A 15,456-nucleotide genomic window follows, 5' to 3' on the forward strand; every position below is an offset into this window, starting at 1 on the left:
GTTGCTAAATGTTACGGTCATGCTATGGAATGCTGTGATGCTGTGTGTTTGCAGACAGCGATGGAATACGTGCATTTTTCATATTCAAGACAGGGTTTAACCCTTCGGTAACTCCTTGTGCTCTTCCTACGACTTGGTAACACTTTGATAATCCAGAGAGCTGAAGATGCAACTGAACGTTCTGAGAATGAATGTCCTTTGGAAAGAGAGGCGGTGGGAGTTGGCTGTGGTTTTCATTAAGCATGATTGTATGCAGATTCCTCCGGTGCTCCAGCAGACAGCCTTCAGTTGCTATCAGGCGTACGTGATGAACGGCTGCTCAGATGCTGCTTGCTCTATAAGATGTTCATCTTGCTGAATTTATCTTCCAATTGAAGCTGAGACCCGTTGTAAAATACAGCGTTGCGCACGAAGTTCGCACCTCCGTGTTTAAGTTGCAGTGGGGCACTCCTGAAGCAGGTTTCTTAAAGCAGTAATTAAAGCAAACTTTCTTAATTCTTCTTTGTCCTCATAGCTCACACAGGACCTCTGCTAAATAACGGCATCGTTAATTGCGTCGTTATCTGGAAAAGATCTTGCAAAACCGTGAAGTACACAGTGCATTTTTTCTTGTTATTTTTGAAACCTTGATAATATACGTAAGGATCATCTTCCAGCTTGTGGATTTCAGGTGGACGTACAGGCAGCACCGCGAGCAAATCGGCAGTTCTTCAAATTTCGACTCCGTCTTAAAACATTTGTTGCAGTCCTTGCAAGATATTCATCTATTTGTAGCATCATATAGGTCTGTCTCCCCATCTGTCTCTGTTTTTCGTGACAACGAGGCTCTGCCACGTTTTTTTTTCCCACTTTTGTACTTATTCATTGAGCCCACTGTAGTGCTGCTTCTATCAGAGCTATTTGTCCGACAGCTTTTATTGATCATTTGTGATAAAATAAAAGATTTCTTCACAGAGAGAAATTTAACCAGGAATGGGTGAATTCGGTTTAATCAGATTTATTTTTATACGGTAGGAAAGCTAATGTAATCAGAACCCATTTATGTGCTCTTAAATACGTAAATTGGTAACATAATGCGGTGCCAAAATCTTACCAACACAGAGGGGAAAAAAAAAATCTCACTGAATTCTTTGATGCTTGGCCATATTTATTAAGGAATCCATGCAACTTTCAGATTTGAGAAGTAGCTGCTCGTCTAGGGTTCAGATTCCCTACAAATAAATCCTTATTTAACAGGATATCCCTGAGACTCCTTTTTTTCCCCCCCCTCCCTTTCTTATTGGCAGCCTGACTAAAACAGTCTCATCTGGTTTAAGTAAAATCTTTGCATTACTTGGCGGTGGTTTCTTTTGTACGTGGTGCTTAGAGCTCATTGAAGCTCAAACGGTACAGGAAATGCAAATCATGCAAATCATCCTCACGCTGACGATGTACAGTGGCGTGATTGAGCAGCAGTACGTATGGCTCGTGGGCTGACCACATGAAAGGAGTCATTTAAAGACCAGATGAGCCAAAGCTGGGTTAAGTTAGGCTATGTGTGAGCTTCAAAGCTTATAGAATAGCATCCTTTTTAAAAATAAATTTATTTTATTAATAACACCTGTGCTGAGTTCTTAAACAGTGAGAACATATATAGATGAACATTACATTAAATATATGCCATACTTAAATCAAAAGGGCCAAGTTGTTATTTCTGCAGAAGTTCAGGTATGCGTTCCCATCGATGGAAGGAGACCACAATCTAATACATTGCAAAACAGCCCCGTTTGGGTTTGTTGTGCTTAAAAACCCAGCTCTCCTCTCCCTTTCAGGTAAAAATGAAAATAAATGGAAGATGAAAGGGAATTTCAGCCTGTGTAGCGGGGTTAAGAGCAGGCTTTCTGCAAGTGCTTGAGAGATGAGAGGAGAGGGCGGTTGAGTGCTTTCTGTTATTAAAGACGGAGTAGAATTTCTGGGGTAACTTAGAGTAAAAAATCCTGCCTGCCTTTTTTTCTGCTTCTGAAGAGCTCCTGCTGTAGTTCTGGAGCTGTGTTGAGCTTAGCTGTAGCTCACCACCCCAAGCATCATGCTGGGTTCCTTTTGGGTTTGGCCAACTGGGGCTCTTGTGAGGTGGGCATGCAAAAACCGAGCGCACTCCCTGAGTAAGGGCACAAGCAAAAAAAGTGGTCATGGAGTAATGAGCATTCTTCATATTGAACTTGCAACAAAAAGAGCGGATGGTAATTTTTATTTAAAGGCATCATTACCTAATCCTGCCTCTGGTAATGCTCAACATGGGTGGCTGTTCTGCTTCTAGTGAGAGTCTCATTTCTCAGTGTTGTGCTTTTTTTTTTTCACTTCATACAGCCCTCATCTGCTTTTCTTTGGTGTTTTGATGTTTTTAAAAGTCGAGATTCATTCAAATAATGTAACTTGACACAAAGCTGGAAAATGTCAATCTTGAACTGTTTCTGTGTAATGTTTAATTTTTACTTGCAACAGTAGCCCCGAGGAGGTCTGCTGTGGGATAGCTCAGGACACTGTACTATATAATCCCCAATGGATGTGATTATTTTCTCTATGTGCTTTCACTAGTGCCCCGCTCCTCCTTCATTATTTGTTTCTAGTGAAACTTGTGGTATTGGTATTAGTAGAAGCAGGAGCAAGAAGGAGAAAAAGTGTGTATTCGTTCTTTGCCTACTGGCTTGCATCTTTCTCTTCATGTCAACCTACAGGTCCTGCAGAAAGGGGAAGAGAGAGATTTCCCATATTATCTTCCAAAAAATGAAAATGAAAATTCAGCACCTAAGTACATTTCTTCCTGAATTGCCTTAAATGAAGTCAAGGTGAGAACTTGCCCTTCTTGGTGTGTCTTGCAGGCTGGGGTTCTGCCTGTGAGTGGTGGTCATCCGTAAGCGATCATAGAGTTGAGCTGGAGGTGGGGCTTTAGCAGTGCTGGCAATGTGTGAGTTCCTCCTTCTGTGTTGTCTGTTTGTTCATTTATTACTTTCTAAGAACAGAAATCAGGGTGGATGAATCCTGAAATCATCATCCTGAAATCATCTCAGAGTGCCACGGAATGGATCGTGGTAACTAAATTCTGTTTTCTTGAGACAAGTACTCGAGTTATCTCCTATGGAGAATGCTTGAGAGTCTGCTGCTGCTGCCCACAGCAATATTCAGAGGTGCCATTGTGTGTCCTGCACATGTTCAGTGCTTTAATTGGAGAAGGAATGAAAATCACAGATAATAATAAACCGTCTTTAATACTCAGTGCAAGGAATACCAGGATGCAGCAGCTAGTAGAGAAAGCAGAAGAGAAATTTTACTGGTTGTATCCCTAATAATTTAATGTAATTTACTATCCATTTCAGTGTTTGGCAGGAAATGGAGATTGCTTAAATATCTGTACCTAAAAGCACAGGGCTGTATAAAGATCTTTGAATTTTAAAGTTAATTTGTTTCATCCAGCGCTCTATAGAGATATATGCAGAAAATGAATCCCATATGACTGTGCAACTACCAATGGTCCAGAACTCTTTTTGAAATACTTTCCAGAGAATACCTCCAGTCATTCTGACAAACAGCTCGAGTCAAGTTTCCTTTCCGAGAGCTCCTGAAAGCCCTTACATGTAGACCAAAGGCATCACCGGAAAAACTGCGTTATTTGGAGACCTTGACCAAAAATATTTCATTGTGTTCCATTTTTGCAGATAGAAACTCCTGTTGGCCAGACACCTCTAACTGATTTTTAGCTTTCTGTGGTGGAGAGATACACAGTCCTCTCCCAATAACAAATCAACTGTTGTCAACAGTGTTCCAGGCCAGCGTTTAAATAGCTTAATTCTGAAGATAGCGTTTCACAGTCATAGTGTGGAATTTGAGAGAAGGGTGGTTATAAATCTACGTATACACACACATGTATAAAATATAAAGTTTAGATGTGTGTTGTGTATGCGTGTGCTTAGATTTCTATGTGAATGCATATGAACTTCTGTGCATATGCACGTGATATCAGTGCCTAAAAATACGTTATCTGAAAATACTGCCTATGGTCTCATGAAGATAACGCTTCATTCAGGAAGTGTGTCAGGTACTGTGGTGAGCAGGGTCCATAAGATATGTAGACAAAGTGACATGATAATACGTAGATCGATTAGATCACCAGACTGTGACTTTCTCTTATCTTTGACACTTGGGCTCCTGAGTTCTCACCATGGCACTGATTCTCTTCATGGCCCTTGATAAGCAATCTTTGGCCTCACTTTCTGAATCTTAAAGATTAGAAAGTATCTGGTATGTTCTTCTCACTGTGGTATTTCACTTGCGTGTTACTGGGGAGCAATGGGTCTTCTTTGCTGGGTGCTTTATTTCATGATAAAGTGAATTCAGAAGTTTATGATGCAGTAGCTGGGAGAATAATCTGTAAAATATCTGGAACCCCCAAAACCCTTTGATTATGACTTTTTAAATTTAGATTTTTCCGTGGGGGGAGTTGGGGTCACTTTGCTTACTTGGGCAACGCATCCATATGTAAAAATGGCCCAGTTATGATTATAGCATAGTGGTGTATTGGTCACATCTGCAAAACTTTTAGCCAGGATGTGAAGAGTATCTCAAAAATGGACAGAAAGCTTCAGGTTCAAAGCTTCCGAGTGCTCTCAGGTGTATGTTTGGCACATTCTCTTTGAATTCTCTCTTTCTCTGCACGTTCTTGTGTTGGTGTTGGTGCCCCACCAAGAGCCTTTCTTTTTTTGTTTCCATCTCTTTTGCTGGTGGCATTGCAAAGAAAGGCCTGCTGTGATAATGTGCAATAAAATGAAAGGGCATCAATTCTGATTACACTTAAAAAACATGTTACGTAAATGGAAATAAATCAGTTTATGGTATATGCCAGGCATGCTGCAAGTTTTATTTAAGGAATAGATGACTGAAGGGTTACATTCAATCCAAATGCTCCCCTTTGTGATCTTTAGCCATGTTTGTAGAGAAACCTTTCTTAAAGCACTTCAGGCTTAATTCAGAACAGGCAAAACAATTATTTTTTGAAGGTTCGATGAAATATGTTTGGCAGCTTTTGAATTGAAGGAGAGTGTTTGTCTCACTTCTTTGAAATCTCACTTCATTTGGTCAGTCAGCCATTTCAGCGTAATCGTTCAAGTCTGGTAGCTGTACCACGTTCAGAAACCATCGAATGAGAGAGGCTGGGGTTGGAAATTAGCACACAGTAGGTGAAGACTGAAACTTTCCTTGTTGGTTCACCATTGAACGTTGGTCTGCCTGCTGTCCACAGGCTTTTGGCGGTGTGCTGGTTAAGCACTGACTCGTTGCAGGTAGGGCTCGGTCCTTCCATTCTTGGCATCACTACAGTTCTCCTGCAGCCTCCATGAACACAGACCAGAAACATTTAAACTGTAGTCGTGATTACAAGTTCAGCTGATCATACTGAATAATCTGCTCGCTTGCATTAAGGCAGGAAGCTGTCACTGTGCCACAGCAGTGTGCATTGTAGAAGTGTGAGAGGCTGTTGGGAGAAATAAATATTTTCACTTTTCTTAGGTTTTTATGTTACATTTGATTAAGATTATCATATATATGTCTATATATACACTCACATACACCCACAGATATATATGACCGTATACATATTCATATATACATATATATATGAAGCAGTGTGCAGTTGGCGAGTATATATTAAAGTTACTAAGTTATTCCTAATGTTCTGTAGCACTGCCTGCTCCTGACAAACATCTGATACGGATCATATGCCTCTAAAAAGAGAACTTCCTCGAGCAAAATACCCTCATGAAAACAGGTTGGAGATACTCGCATTCTCTCCCTCGCTCTCACTCACATGTTACATTTTGGCACATTGTAGAAGCAGGTAGCATATCTACTACCTGCTGTTGAAAGTGTTGAAGATACTGAATTATTTATTCCATCTTCTGCACTATCCAAACTCGTTTTGGGTAGTTTGACACATCTCGGTCTTCCATATGGATACTTCATGGTGACAGAGTTGCCAGCTGCTCAGGTTTTATGACAGTCAGAGTTTTTTCGAGGACTGTATTAGTTTTCTGGGAAGAATCCTGCTTGTCTTCAGGTCCCCATTCTGAAGCAGGAGCTTTGCCTTGGATTGATGCTCTGCAGTGGTGTTATTGCGGGGTGAAAAATTAGCTACAAGTAAAAATAGGTTTAAGAGGACTTGATGTTTATAGATTACCTGAGATGAAATCAGAGATGTGGAATATTAGGAAAATCCGAAAGCTATTTGCTAAGAAAGCTATGTTCCTTTTAGCAATGCCCTTCAAAGTTTCCCCCCCATCCCTCCCAAAATAAACAAGTCTTTAAGTATTTACATATCAAAGTGCCTTAAGTAACATAGAAAGCAGGTGGCAGTCAGACATGTCTTGGAGAACAGAATTTGGGGGCACTTGAAACATAAAACTGCCAACCAGTCTGCTGAGACACTGCCCATCTTTGCTCTGTGATCGCGTGAAGTGCACGGCTTTTCTGGTTGTGTATTTTCTTTTTATACATATAAAATGTGAAAGTTGGGAGAGGATTTGAGCTTTGATTTCTCAAAAGCTTTTTTTAAATAGAAGAAAAATAACTTGTTTGTTTGTTTGTTTTAATTTACCTCCTATACATGAAAGCATCCATTCACATACCCCTTAAGTTTCTTTCTTTCATTTGGTTCCCTCCATTGCTTCGCAGCTTCGTGGGTAGAAATCCTGTGCTCAGAACAGAGAAGTGCAGAGCAGTGTGTATGCACCCAGTGCACTGTGTATGCCTATGCACCGAGTGCATGCCACTATAAAAAATAATACCCACGGAGTCATTACGGATAAAGTTGGATAACATACTTGTTTCTTCACTTCGGTGTGCCAGTGGACACCATTGGATGTGATGTAGCTGTCATCAAGTTGCTTCTTTGGCTTTGCTATTGAAGAGTTGCATTGTGATGTGTCATCTTAGGACTTTTCCATGTTCGTGCCACCTAAGAGGTGCATTTTTCATGCCAGTCACTTGGTATAATCTTTTTTGTCGTCCCAGAATTAGAAGGGTAAGAGACCCAATTAAATGAAGTCGCGGATTTAAAAGCAGTAAACAAAGTTTTGTGAGTCTTATGTGATTAGTTTGGAGTAAGAAAACCAATTTAATATGTTTTTCCTTTAAAAAAATCTTTTCACTATACATGCCTACATCCTTTACATTCTCCCTTGTGCATTTGCTGCCTTCTCTTTCTTCTATTTTCTTGTGTTTTATTTGCTCTTGCAAATATGCCTTACAGCATATACTTGAACAGAATTGATCTGTACATCTCTCATCAGCCATCCAATGGCTTCTTTTCATTAGCAGGGCATCCTGCTTTGCTTATGTTCTGCCCTAATAAGATGCCTTCTCTTCATTATTTAGTGCTGACAGTGTGAGATCTGAACAAGGAAGATGATATGGGTTCGTGGCATTCTCCTTTCCCCATCACCACAGCAAGAGCTGCTCGGTCTCGACCTCTCTCTTCATGGAAACAGAGAGCACGATGTAGCCCATGGTGAGCAATCTGGCCACTAAAGTAAAAATGTGCATCTGTCAGTAATTAATTGAAGCCAAATTTAATTACAAATCAGGGAAAGAAAATAATGCTATGCACTTAATAAAACTGAAGAAGCTTCAGTGCTGCTGCCTAAAAACCAAAGGGATCCAAACAAAATATGGCCTCTCCCCAGAACCTGAAAAGCCTCTCCTCAGATTAGTTTTGAATTTCAAGCTCACCTCTTAGTGTCAAATACTACAGTAGTTTTAACCGCATTCGCTTCATTTTCAGTATCTCAAAAGATACTGAGAAATCAAAAATTAAAGGAAGAATCGATGGAGAACCCAAAAGGTTCTCCCAAAAAATCTAATGCATCTATGTAGACTCCTGAATATTTTAAAGGTGAGGGAGTGGCTGTTTTTAGTGTTTGGTTTTGCTGACTTATGTCAGTGGAGTCAGCGGGTTAGGTCTGCAGGCTCTGGAAGATCCTACCTGTAGTCAAGGCAGAGGTCTGAAAACGTTGGTTGAGAAACAGAAGGATGGGACCGGCAGCAATGGGGCTGGACGTGCAGCCCCCTCTGCTCCAGGAACGTCAAATAGCAGATGCTTGGGCAGATGGTTTAGAGCTTTGTTTGGGATACGGTCTGTATGAAGAAGGGGAAAACTTGATTTCAAGGCAGTAAATTCTTTTGGAAGATGGAGCCTGAGGTCTGTGACAGCAGGAGGAAGAATTGCAACTCTTGTCCTGAGTAGTGTACTATATAAAACAAGGAAGGGAGGGTGTCATTTTCAATACAAGCTCAACAAAAGGGATTTGAAGTATGAGTTTAAAATAAGATATTCACGTATAATCTATTTCAATATACAACACTAACTCCAAATCCTAAACTATTGAACTAGTAGGAGCCACGAATATCTATCGCTGTGCTCTATATAGGAATTACAGCAAGAGGAAAAACTATTTTTCTTTGCGATTAATATTTGTAAACGTTTATGAAAGTGCATAACAAATAAATAAGACAAACACGTGGCCTAATTAAGATGAAAGGCATGACAGCCCTTGTGATTTGTTTTGAAAAATAAGGCATGTTCGAATAGTAAGACTTAATTATTTCTGTAAACATTTCAAATTACACTCTATCTATAAAAGTGTAATTTATGAGATATGCATTATAGGATCTATAAGCATTTTTGACATTTGTGCGTTGCATGTCCAAAAAAATTAGAGTTAATTTCTATCATGTTGTGTACTGTCATATATTATCCTTGATTGGTATTTATTATCTGGAAATTCAGGAGCATCTATTGTTCAGTGGGAAATGAAAAAGCATTTTGTATCCGATTGCGATCACTGTATTCTCGGTACAGTGATAAAAGCACACCTTCTGCGAGTTGATCCTAAGATAACATGTGGCACTGAATGAACATAACTGGTCTGTTTAGCATTGCTTGTGTTAATGATGCTGTTTGGTGTGTGGATTAGAGTTGGAAAATGCACCTTAAAGCCAAATCAGTGGATGTGTCCAAATGAACTCGGTTGAACCCAAGGGTGTGCTAGGGGATGAGATGGAGGAACCAGAACCCTCAGGTTTGTTCTTGAGGAGCATGCAGACAATATGCAGGCTGTGCATTTGGGAAAGGCTGTGTCACCAAGGCAGGGGGCTTGGTGGGGCTCAGGAAGCAGTGGGACGCTGCCATAGGGTTTGGGTGGTGCAGCGTAGAGCTGTGCGTTGGGTTCACTGGTCCTTGTGGGTCCCTCCCAGTGTGGGGTGCTCTGTGTGGATGCTCATTCCCTTCCCTCTAGCAGTGCCCCTTGCCAGGCTGCAAGGATCCCAGTGCCAATCAGCTGTGCTTTCAATGTGCTTTATGTGCTGGAAGCTCAGCCAGCCAGAGGGTTCTGTCTCTGGATCCACAGATAGGTAAACGTGCACTGTGTGATCTCCCAATGGGAAGGCAAAATGTGTTTTTAGTTAGGTTGCATGGGAATTTAATTGAAAGATTTAGGGCAGTCTCTTAGAAGAGTAAATCACGGTTACATGACACAAAGATCTATTAAGCAAAACAAAAATGTTTTGGCACCTTTACTTTTATATTCTGCTTGATATAAATGGAAACCCGTATCAGGCTGATGCGTGTTGTCAGCTGATGATATAAATGCTTTTATTATTTTTTATTGTTTTTTTCAATTTTAGTCCATTTCAGCTCTTTGAAATTAAAGAACGGGCTGAACAAAGGTCAGGTCATTCTGCACACACAACGCTGCTCTCAGTCTGCAAGCCTGCTCGGCCTCCTTGCCGTGAATATTTGTATGAATTAAGCACCCGCTTAACTTAATTCACGTAAGTAGTTCCTCAGAAGTCAGGAGGACAATTAAGTGCTTCAAATTAAGCACAAGCTTAACATAAAACCAGAGCCTGTGCGGAGGGTGGCCCTGCAGTCTGGCTGGCCTCCAAGGTGCTGGTGCTGCTGGGCACCACGTCCTGATGGCTGCAAAGTGCCCGGAGTTGTCCTGGGGAGGACAGCTGGGGTGTCACTGGTGTGACCTTCAGCTCTGTGACACTTTGCACGTTGTATTTATGGAGGGCTACTGTTTTATTATGTGTTGCAGCAGTGATAGGTTTGGATAAGAATACTGTAATAGCAGTTTAAATGTGTTTTTTTTGTGAGGTGGCAAGCTAATGATGTAGCAGTTAATTTGAATTTAGCAGACGTTTTAAATATAGGTTTCTCTTACAGAGACAAAAGTTGCAATTTAAAGCTCTTTGGTGGTCTAAAAACAGCTTAATTCTCTAGTAGCATGGTAATAAGTACTAATCCAGCTTATGCAGTGATTGTAGTATGTCATGTTTGTGAAAGATTGCCTAACTCTGCTTTCTCTGGGTTTTATGTTAATTTTTTTAAATTAAACATAAAACCTTATAACATCTTTATGCTGAGATAAACTGTTCAATTTAACTTGTGCTCAAGCAGCAGCTGTCAGGAATTATCATGTTTGGAGCGTTCTTGCCATCACCTTGTGTCTCTACCTCCCGGATACACTCGGTGGGATGATAAAGCTCACCTTGTTAGGATTTATTACTTAAATAATAACCCGAGGTAAAATGAAAGTCAGTGTCACACGGAATGACAGCTGACATATATTTATGTCGCACGTTACATTATAATAAACTTTCCCTTCTTCCCCTTGTAATAGGTGTTAAGTGGAAATCCACAGCAGCATATCCTCCAGTGCCCTGCTTGAGTCCATTAACCACGTCCACGGCTGCACTGTGGGCATGTTCACGGTGACTTGGGCTGTCAGGTGCTATTTAGGTTCACAAAGCTGGAGAAAGTGCTCCGTGCTGGTAGTTAGCAGCTTTTATGCCAGCAAAGAAACAAACAGGAGAGCACCTCGTGCCCATTGCGTTCAGTTCTTGAAGCACTGAGTGATGCAAAGTGAGTGAGGAAAGGTGTTTTCTAGTGCTGTTACCAATTCAACACTTTATTTGCCATAAGAAACGTAAGCGGTGTCATTTCAGCTTCTAAATCAGAATTTTCTAGTAATTGCAACAGTTTTCTCTCGGCACTGGTTTATGTATGAGCTGGGCAGTGCTAAGTGATCTGCTTGTTAATTCTTATCACTTCTCATTTGCACTGCAGAATATTCAGGTCTGGTTCTTGCATGCTTCCCAAGTTTTGGTCCTTTTTGCCTTAAGAGAAGCCTGCAATGGTGCTGTTGTATTCAGTCGTAGCATCACAGAATCCTTAGAGTTGGAAGGAACCTCTAAAGGTCATCTAGTCCAACTCAACTTCCTTTGGTTTGTCCGCAAGAATTGCCTTCCTTTCCTGTGGATGTAAACATCTTTATGCCATTGTCCATCTGAGTGGATTTGGATGCTGCAGAGCTGTGTGGCTGTGCCCAGGCTTCAACCTCAGCTCTTGTTGTTGTCATATGGCCCTGGCGTTTGCATCGTGCTCTTCCCACCCTGGCATGTGTGTCCTGCCCTGTGGTGCTGCCTCTGCCTTCTGTCCCCATGTGCCATCTCTTCTTTTCCTTCCTCAATGAAACACAGCTGAGTTTATAGCCACTCTCTTGCACCAGCTCAGTTTTCTTCCCAACTCATTGCAGAAAGAATTTCTGAGATACCCTTGGAATGGAAAAGAAAGGATAAGCCACAAGGCAGTCCAGCATTTCTCCAAGCAGCCATTAATCTTATTTTTGCAGTCTTATTGTATGTTAGAAGCATTGTACCTGCAGTAGGAAGCCTTCTCCTATCTGCTTGGAGCCTGGCCCTGGTCACGGTGTGTTCTATGGGCTGTCACTCCACGTGTCAAACAAGTTGTGACTTACCTAACAACTCTTCCTTTGGTCTTTGAGTGGCTCATAGTAAAGCAGTGCTCGTGTCTTCATTGCTATTCTGTTTAATAATCCCTTTAGAAGTACCAAATATTTGATGAGCAAAGCAGTCACATTCCTCTTTTACTTTGGTAAGCCTTTCAGATTAGCATTGATTCGCACTGATGAAGACGGATGCAGGATGAGTTCTCCAGGAAGTGGGTTCTCTAGATGCTGATTACTCAAAGACAATATGTGTAGTAGCAAAGGTAGCATTATGGTACATATATGATGTGTGTGTGTGTGTGGTTATTTGGGGAAATTCACAAGTTTAGAGTTTGACAGCCAGCGTTGGGAGGTTGTAGTATAATTCTTTTTATCCTTTATGATGGGAAATTTATAACACGAGCGTCTGTCGTTCTCTGTAGTTTGAGGATTCAGTTGATTCGGAGGCTGTGCTGACCAAGAGAACAGGAGGCACTCATGTAATTGTGGAGAAATTATGGGAAATGTGCCATTGTTTTCAGCAGGGTCGCAACTTGCTATTATGTATTTAAATAAGCCCATTTTCTGATAGCCTGTTAGGTTATACAAGGCTGAGATACCAGCTTGTTAGTGTTGTTTGTGCCTGCTTAATATACCTGATGGATGTGAGCAATGCGGTGGACTGTAGAATAGCAGGAGTGCTATGGCAATACCAGAGTGTGAGGATACATGCATTGCATGTGTAGGATACCTAAGAAAAATGAGAAAATAAAACATAGGAAAAGGGTAAAAAAAAAAAAGACTACACTAGATAAGTGTACTGCATAAATCAAAAGGTTTTATGTCATAACACGAACATGTGCCATTCCTGCTCATATATTGAATTTCAGTAGTTGGTTGCATAAAGAAGTAAAGTGTAATGAAACTGGCAAGCAAAGTATTCCCTAGTCAGCCTTATCTTTGTTCCATTTGTCCTTCAGATACAGCTTTTCTTGCCTTTTTCAATAAAATCCATCCAGCTTTTTTATTTTGCATCTCTCTGTAACTGAGCTGGGAAGACCAATGAGATTCAGTGCTTTTCTAGTTGGGTTCTTAGCAGCTGCTTTTTAAGAGATCAAAACTTCGAATGCTGCTACATGGTATTAAGGCTTAGCTATTGATGTGTCCCTATAGGGGTTATGTTTTTCTTGGGGGGGGAGAAGGGGAGGCGAAGGGTAAGGGGTGACCCCTGTGAGCATGCTCACGGGCACTAAACACTGCTCTCCTTGTTTCCAGGATCCTCTTTGCAAGCTCCGTGCTTAACCTGGCTGAACTCGCTGCCCTGCGCCCTGACCTGGGCAAATTGAAAAAGGTTCTCTACTTCCATGAGAACCAATTGGCGTATCCTGTCCAGAAGTGCAAGGAAAGGGATTTTCAGTATGGATACAACCAGGTTCTTTCATGGTATGTGTTTCTCACACCTCTCTGTTTTGTTTAATGTGTCCTTCTACGTACCGATGCTCAACATCGCCAGCTCTGAGGAGTCCCCCTCCACTGAACTGAAGAGACTGTAACAAGCAGAAGTACAAACAGTGTCCCAAAGAGGAGCTGAGAAAAGGGTTCTGGCTAAAACCACATCCTCTATCCACTCATCTATCTCAGTGTATAAAAGAGCAGTGATACCAGCACCAGTGGTGGGTGGCAGCCCTACCCGTGGTGTGGGCATGGAACCGGGTCATCTTTAAGATCCCTTCCAACCCAAGCTGTCCTGTGATTCTGTTGAGCTACCGTGGCATACCTGGTAGTTGTGTGGGTTTTGACCAATCTTGGCTGTTACGAGAGAGATGCTTTGTTTCATGTTTGCTTAGCAAAGCCCAGCTAAGCACCTCCTGCTTGGCCATAGCTTTTACTGCATCCAACTGAAATTATAGAGAGGGTTTTAGGGAAATAAACAGAAATTAAAATGTAATGCCGCACTTTTCTTTTGAAGAGAGGGCAGTAAACATACCAGATAAGTCCTTATATTTTTTTTCATCTGGTATTCAGAAATTGTGCAGTGCTAAAATACCCAGACATTTTAAAGGCTGCGGTCCTTTATTGTTGCTAAAAACGAATGTATTTCTTGAATCTAAGTTAATGAAAGAAGTTAATAACCACCACACTGAAAAGCTTTGTGGTTAGACTCTGTACAAACCTAAGTGAAAAGGCAAAACTGAGTTGTTCTTAGAACTGGAATGAATTGATTTGCATGATCTTTTCTTTCCTAACTGCTATTAGGAGAATTATGAGGACCAGGGACCGAGCATTTCAAGATATAAGTCAAGCTTTTGTATCATTATAATGTAGGCCAGTTTATAGTCAGATTTCTCAGGGTACGCTCTGGCCATCCTGCAGTTGCTGCTGCCACTGCTGTGTTTGTGCATGTTTCACTGCTTGAGCAGCAGACTGGGAGAGGATAGCGAGCAGTGCGATGAAAGCTTTAGCAGCCATTGTTGGTTTTTACACCATGAAGATGTCTTTGTGGAACTGAGGTGAGGAATATTTTTTGATGTATGTTTTGCTTTCGTACGGCAGTTATTTTTCTATTGGAAGCTGACAGACATTATCTTCCAAGCATGCGTTGGAAGTAAAAATACTGGAAATACTAAAATTCTTTTGCCTCGCCTCCCCCTGAAAGTCTTCTGTAGGTGCTCCATTCCATTTCCTTCAGCCTCCAGTAGCACCTCTGTATAATTATGTAATTTCCATCTTTCATTTTTGTTACTGTATAAACTCCATTTTTAAGAGCAAATGGAAGCCATCTCCTCAGTGCTGTGCTTAACTACCTAGCGGTCATCTGCGAGGAAATACCATCTTCCATCTTCCAAATCTGTTGGAAATACTAGAAATGTGAAAATACATATTTTCACATCTATCTTTATATTGGTATATTTCCTGCTCTATCTTTCCATGATGTTTTGCGTAGATGTTTTGGAGAAAATTGAAATTGGAGCACTTGGAATCTTCTTGAGTCGTTAAGGGAGATTTTATTTTCTCCTTAATGATTCAGAAGCGTTGCAGTGATACTGGTAATAAAGTCACACATTTCAGTGGTGGAGTTCCTTTCCTTGTAGCTGCTTGGGCTGCAAGGGTGACGAGAGTGTTCAGGTTTGTGGTGCTACACACAGCCTCCAGGATAAAGCTGAACAGATGAGGCTCAATATATGAGACAAAGAGAGGTAGAGATGTCTGGAGCCTTTGCTAGGTGCCAACCTTACCTCTATCAGCGCTGCGTTTGCTGGGGCAGCCAAGGCTGTGTCAGAGCTTCCCATGCACAATTCCAGATACTTCACGGCCTGGGTAACTTTTTACTGTCCCCTGACCAACTTGAGGAATATTTCCTAAATTACTGTTCCAAATGCTTCTGAAATCTTTTGATCTGCTTGATTTTAGAACACGGTACTAAGGAGCAATGCGATGTATTAACGTACCAAACCTTTTTTGCTTTTTATTTGATTCTGTGAACTATGCGGTATCTACTTTTTGTTTAGTGAATGCCCTTTTTGTGCATAGGTTAAACAAACAAAACCGTTTATCTTTGTTATCCCAGTCCCTGGCCCACTTGGCCAGTCAAAGGTAGGTTAACCAAAGGTAAGTTGTCATAGAATGGAATCATAGAATC

General features: G+C 41.2%; 1 protein-coding gene across 20 annotated transcripts in view; it reads left to right on the top strand.

Moving 5' to 3' along the window:
* The window catches only part of GTDC1 (glycosyltransferase like domain containing 1), a 159,509-nt gene that overhangs the window by 65,367 nt on the left and 78,686 nt on the right, over window positions 1–15,456 (top strand). For 15 of the 20 annotated variants that reach the window (XM_072342107.1, XM_072342105.1, XM_072342122.1 and 12 more), the window contains one exon: window positions 13,092–13,259. The exons of 4 other annotated variants lie outside the window; for them this stretch is intronic. In XM_072342107.1, coding sequence (XP_072198208.1) covers window positions 13,092–13,259 — 168 coding nt within the window. Of the gene's footprint in view, window positions 1–7,401; window positions 7,535–13,091; window positions 13,260–15,456 lie in introns of all 20 variants that reach the window. One more of the 20 variants, XM_072342112.1, reaches the window with a different exon arrangement.

Source organism: Excalfactoria chinensis, chromosome 7 (assembly GCF_039878825.1).
Source record: "Excalfactoria chinensis isolate bCotChi1 chromosome 7, bCotChi1.hap2, whole genome shotgun sequence".
Taxonomy (NCBI): domain Eukaryota; kingdom Metazoa; phylum Chordata; class Aves; order Galliformes; family Phasianidae; genus Excalfactoria; species Excalfactoria chinensis.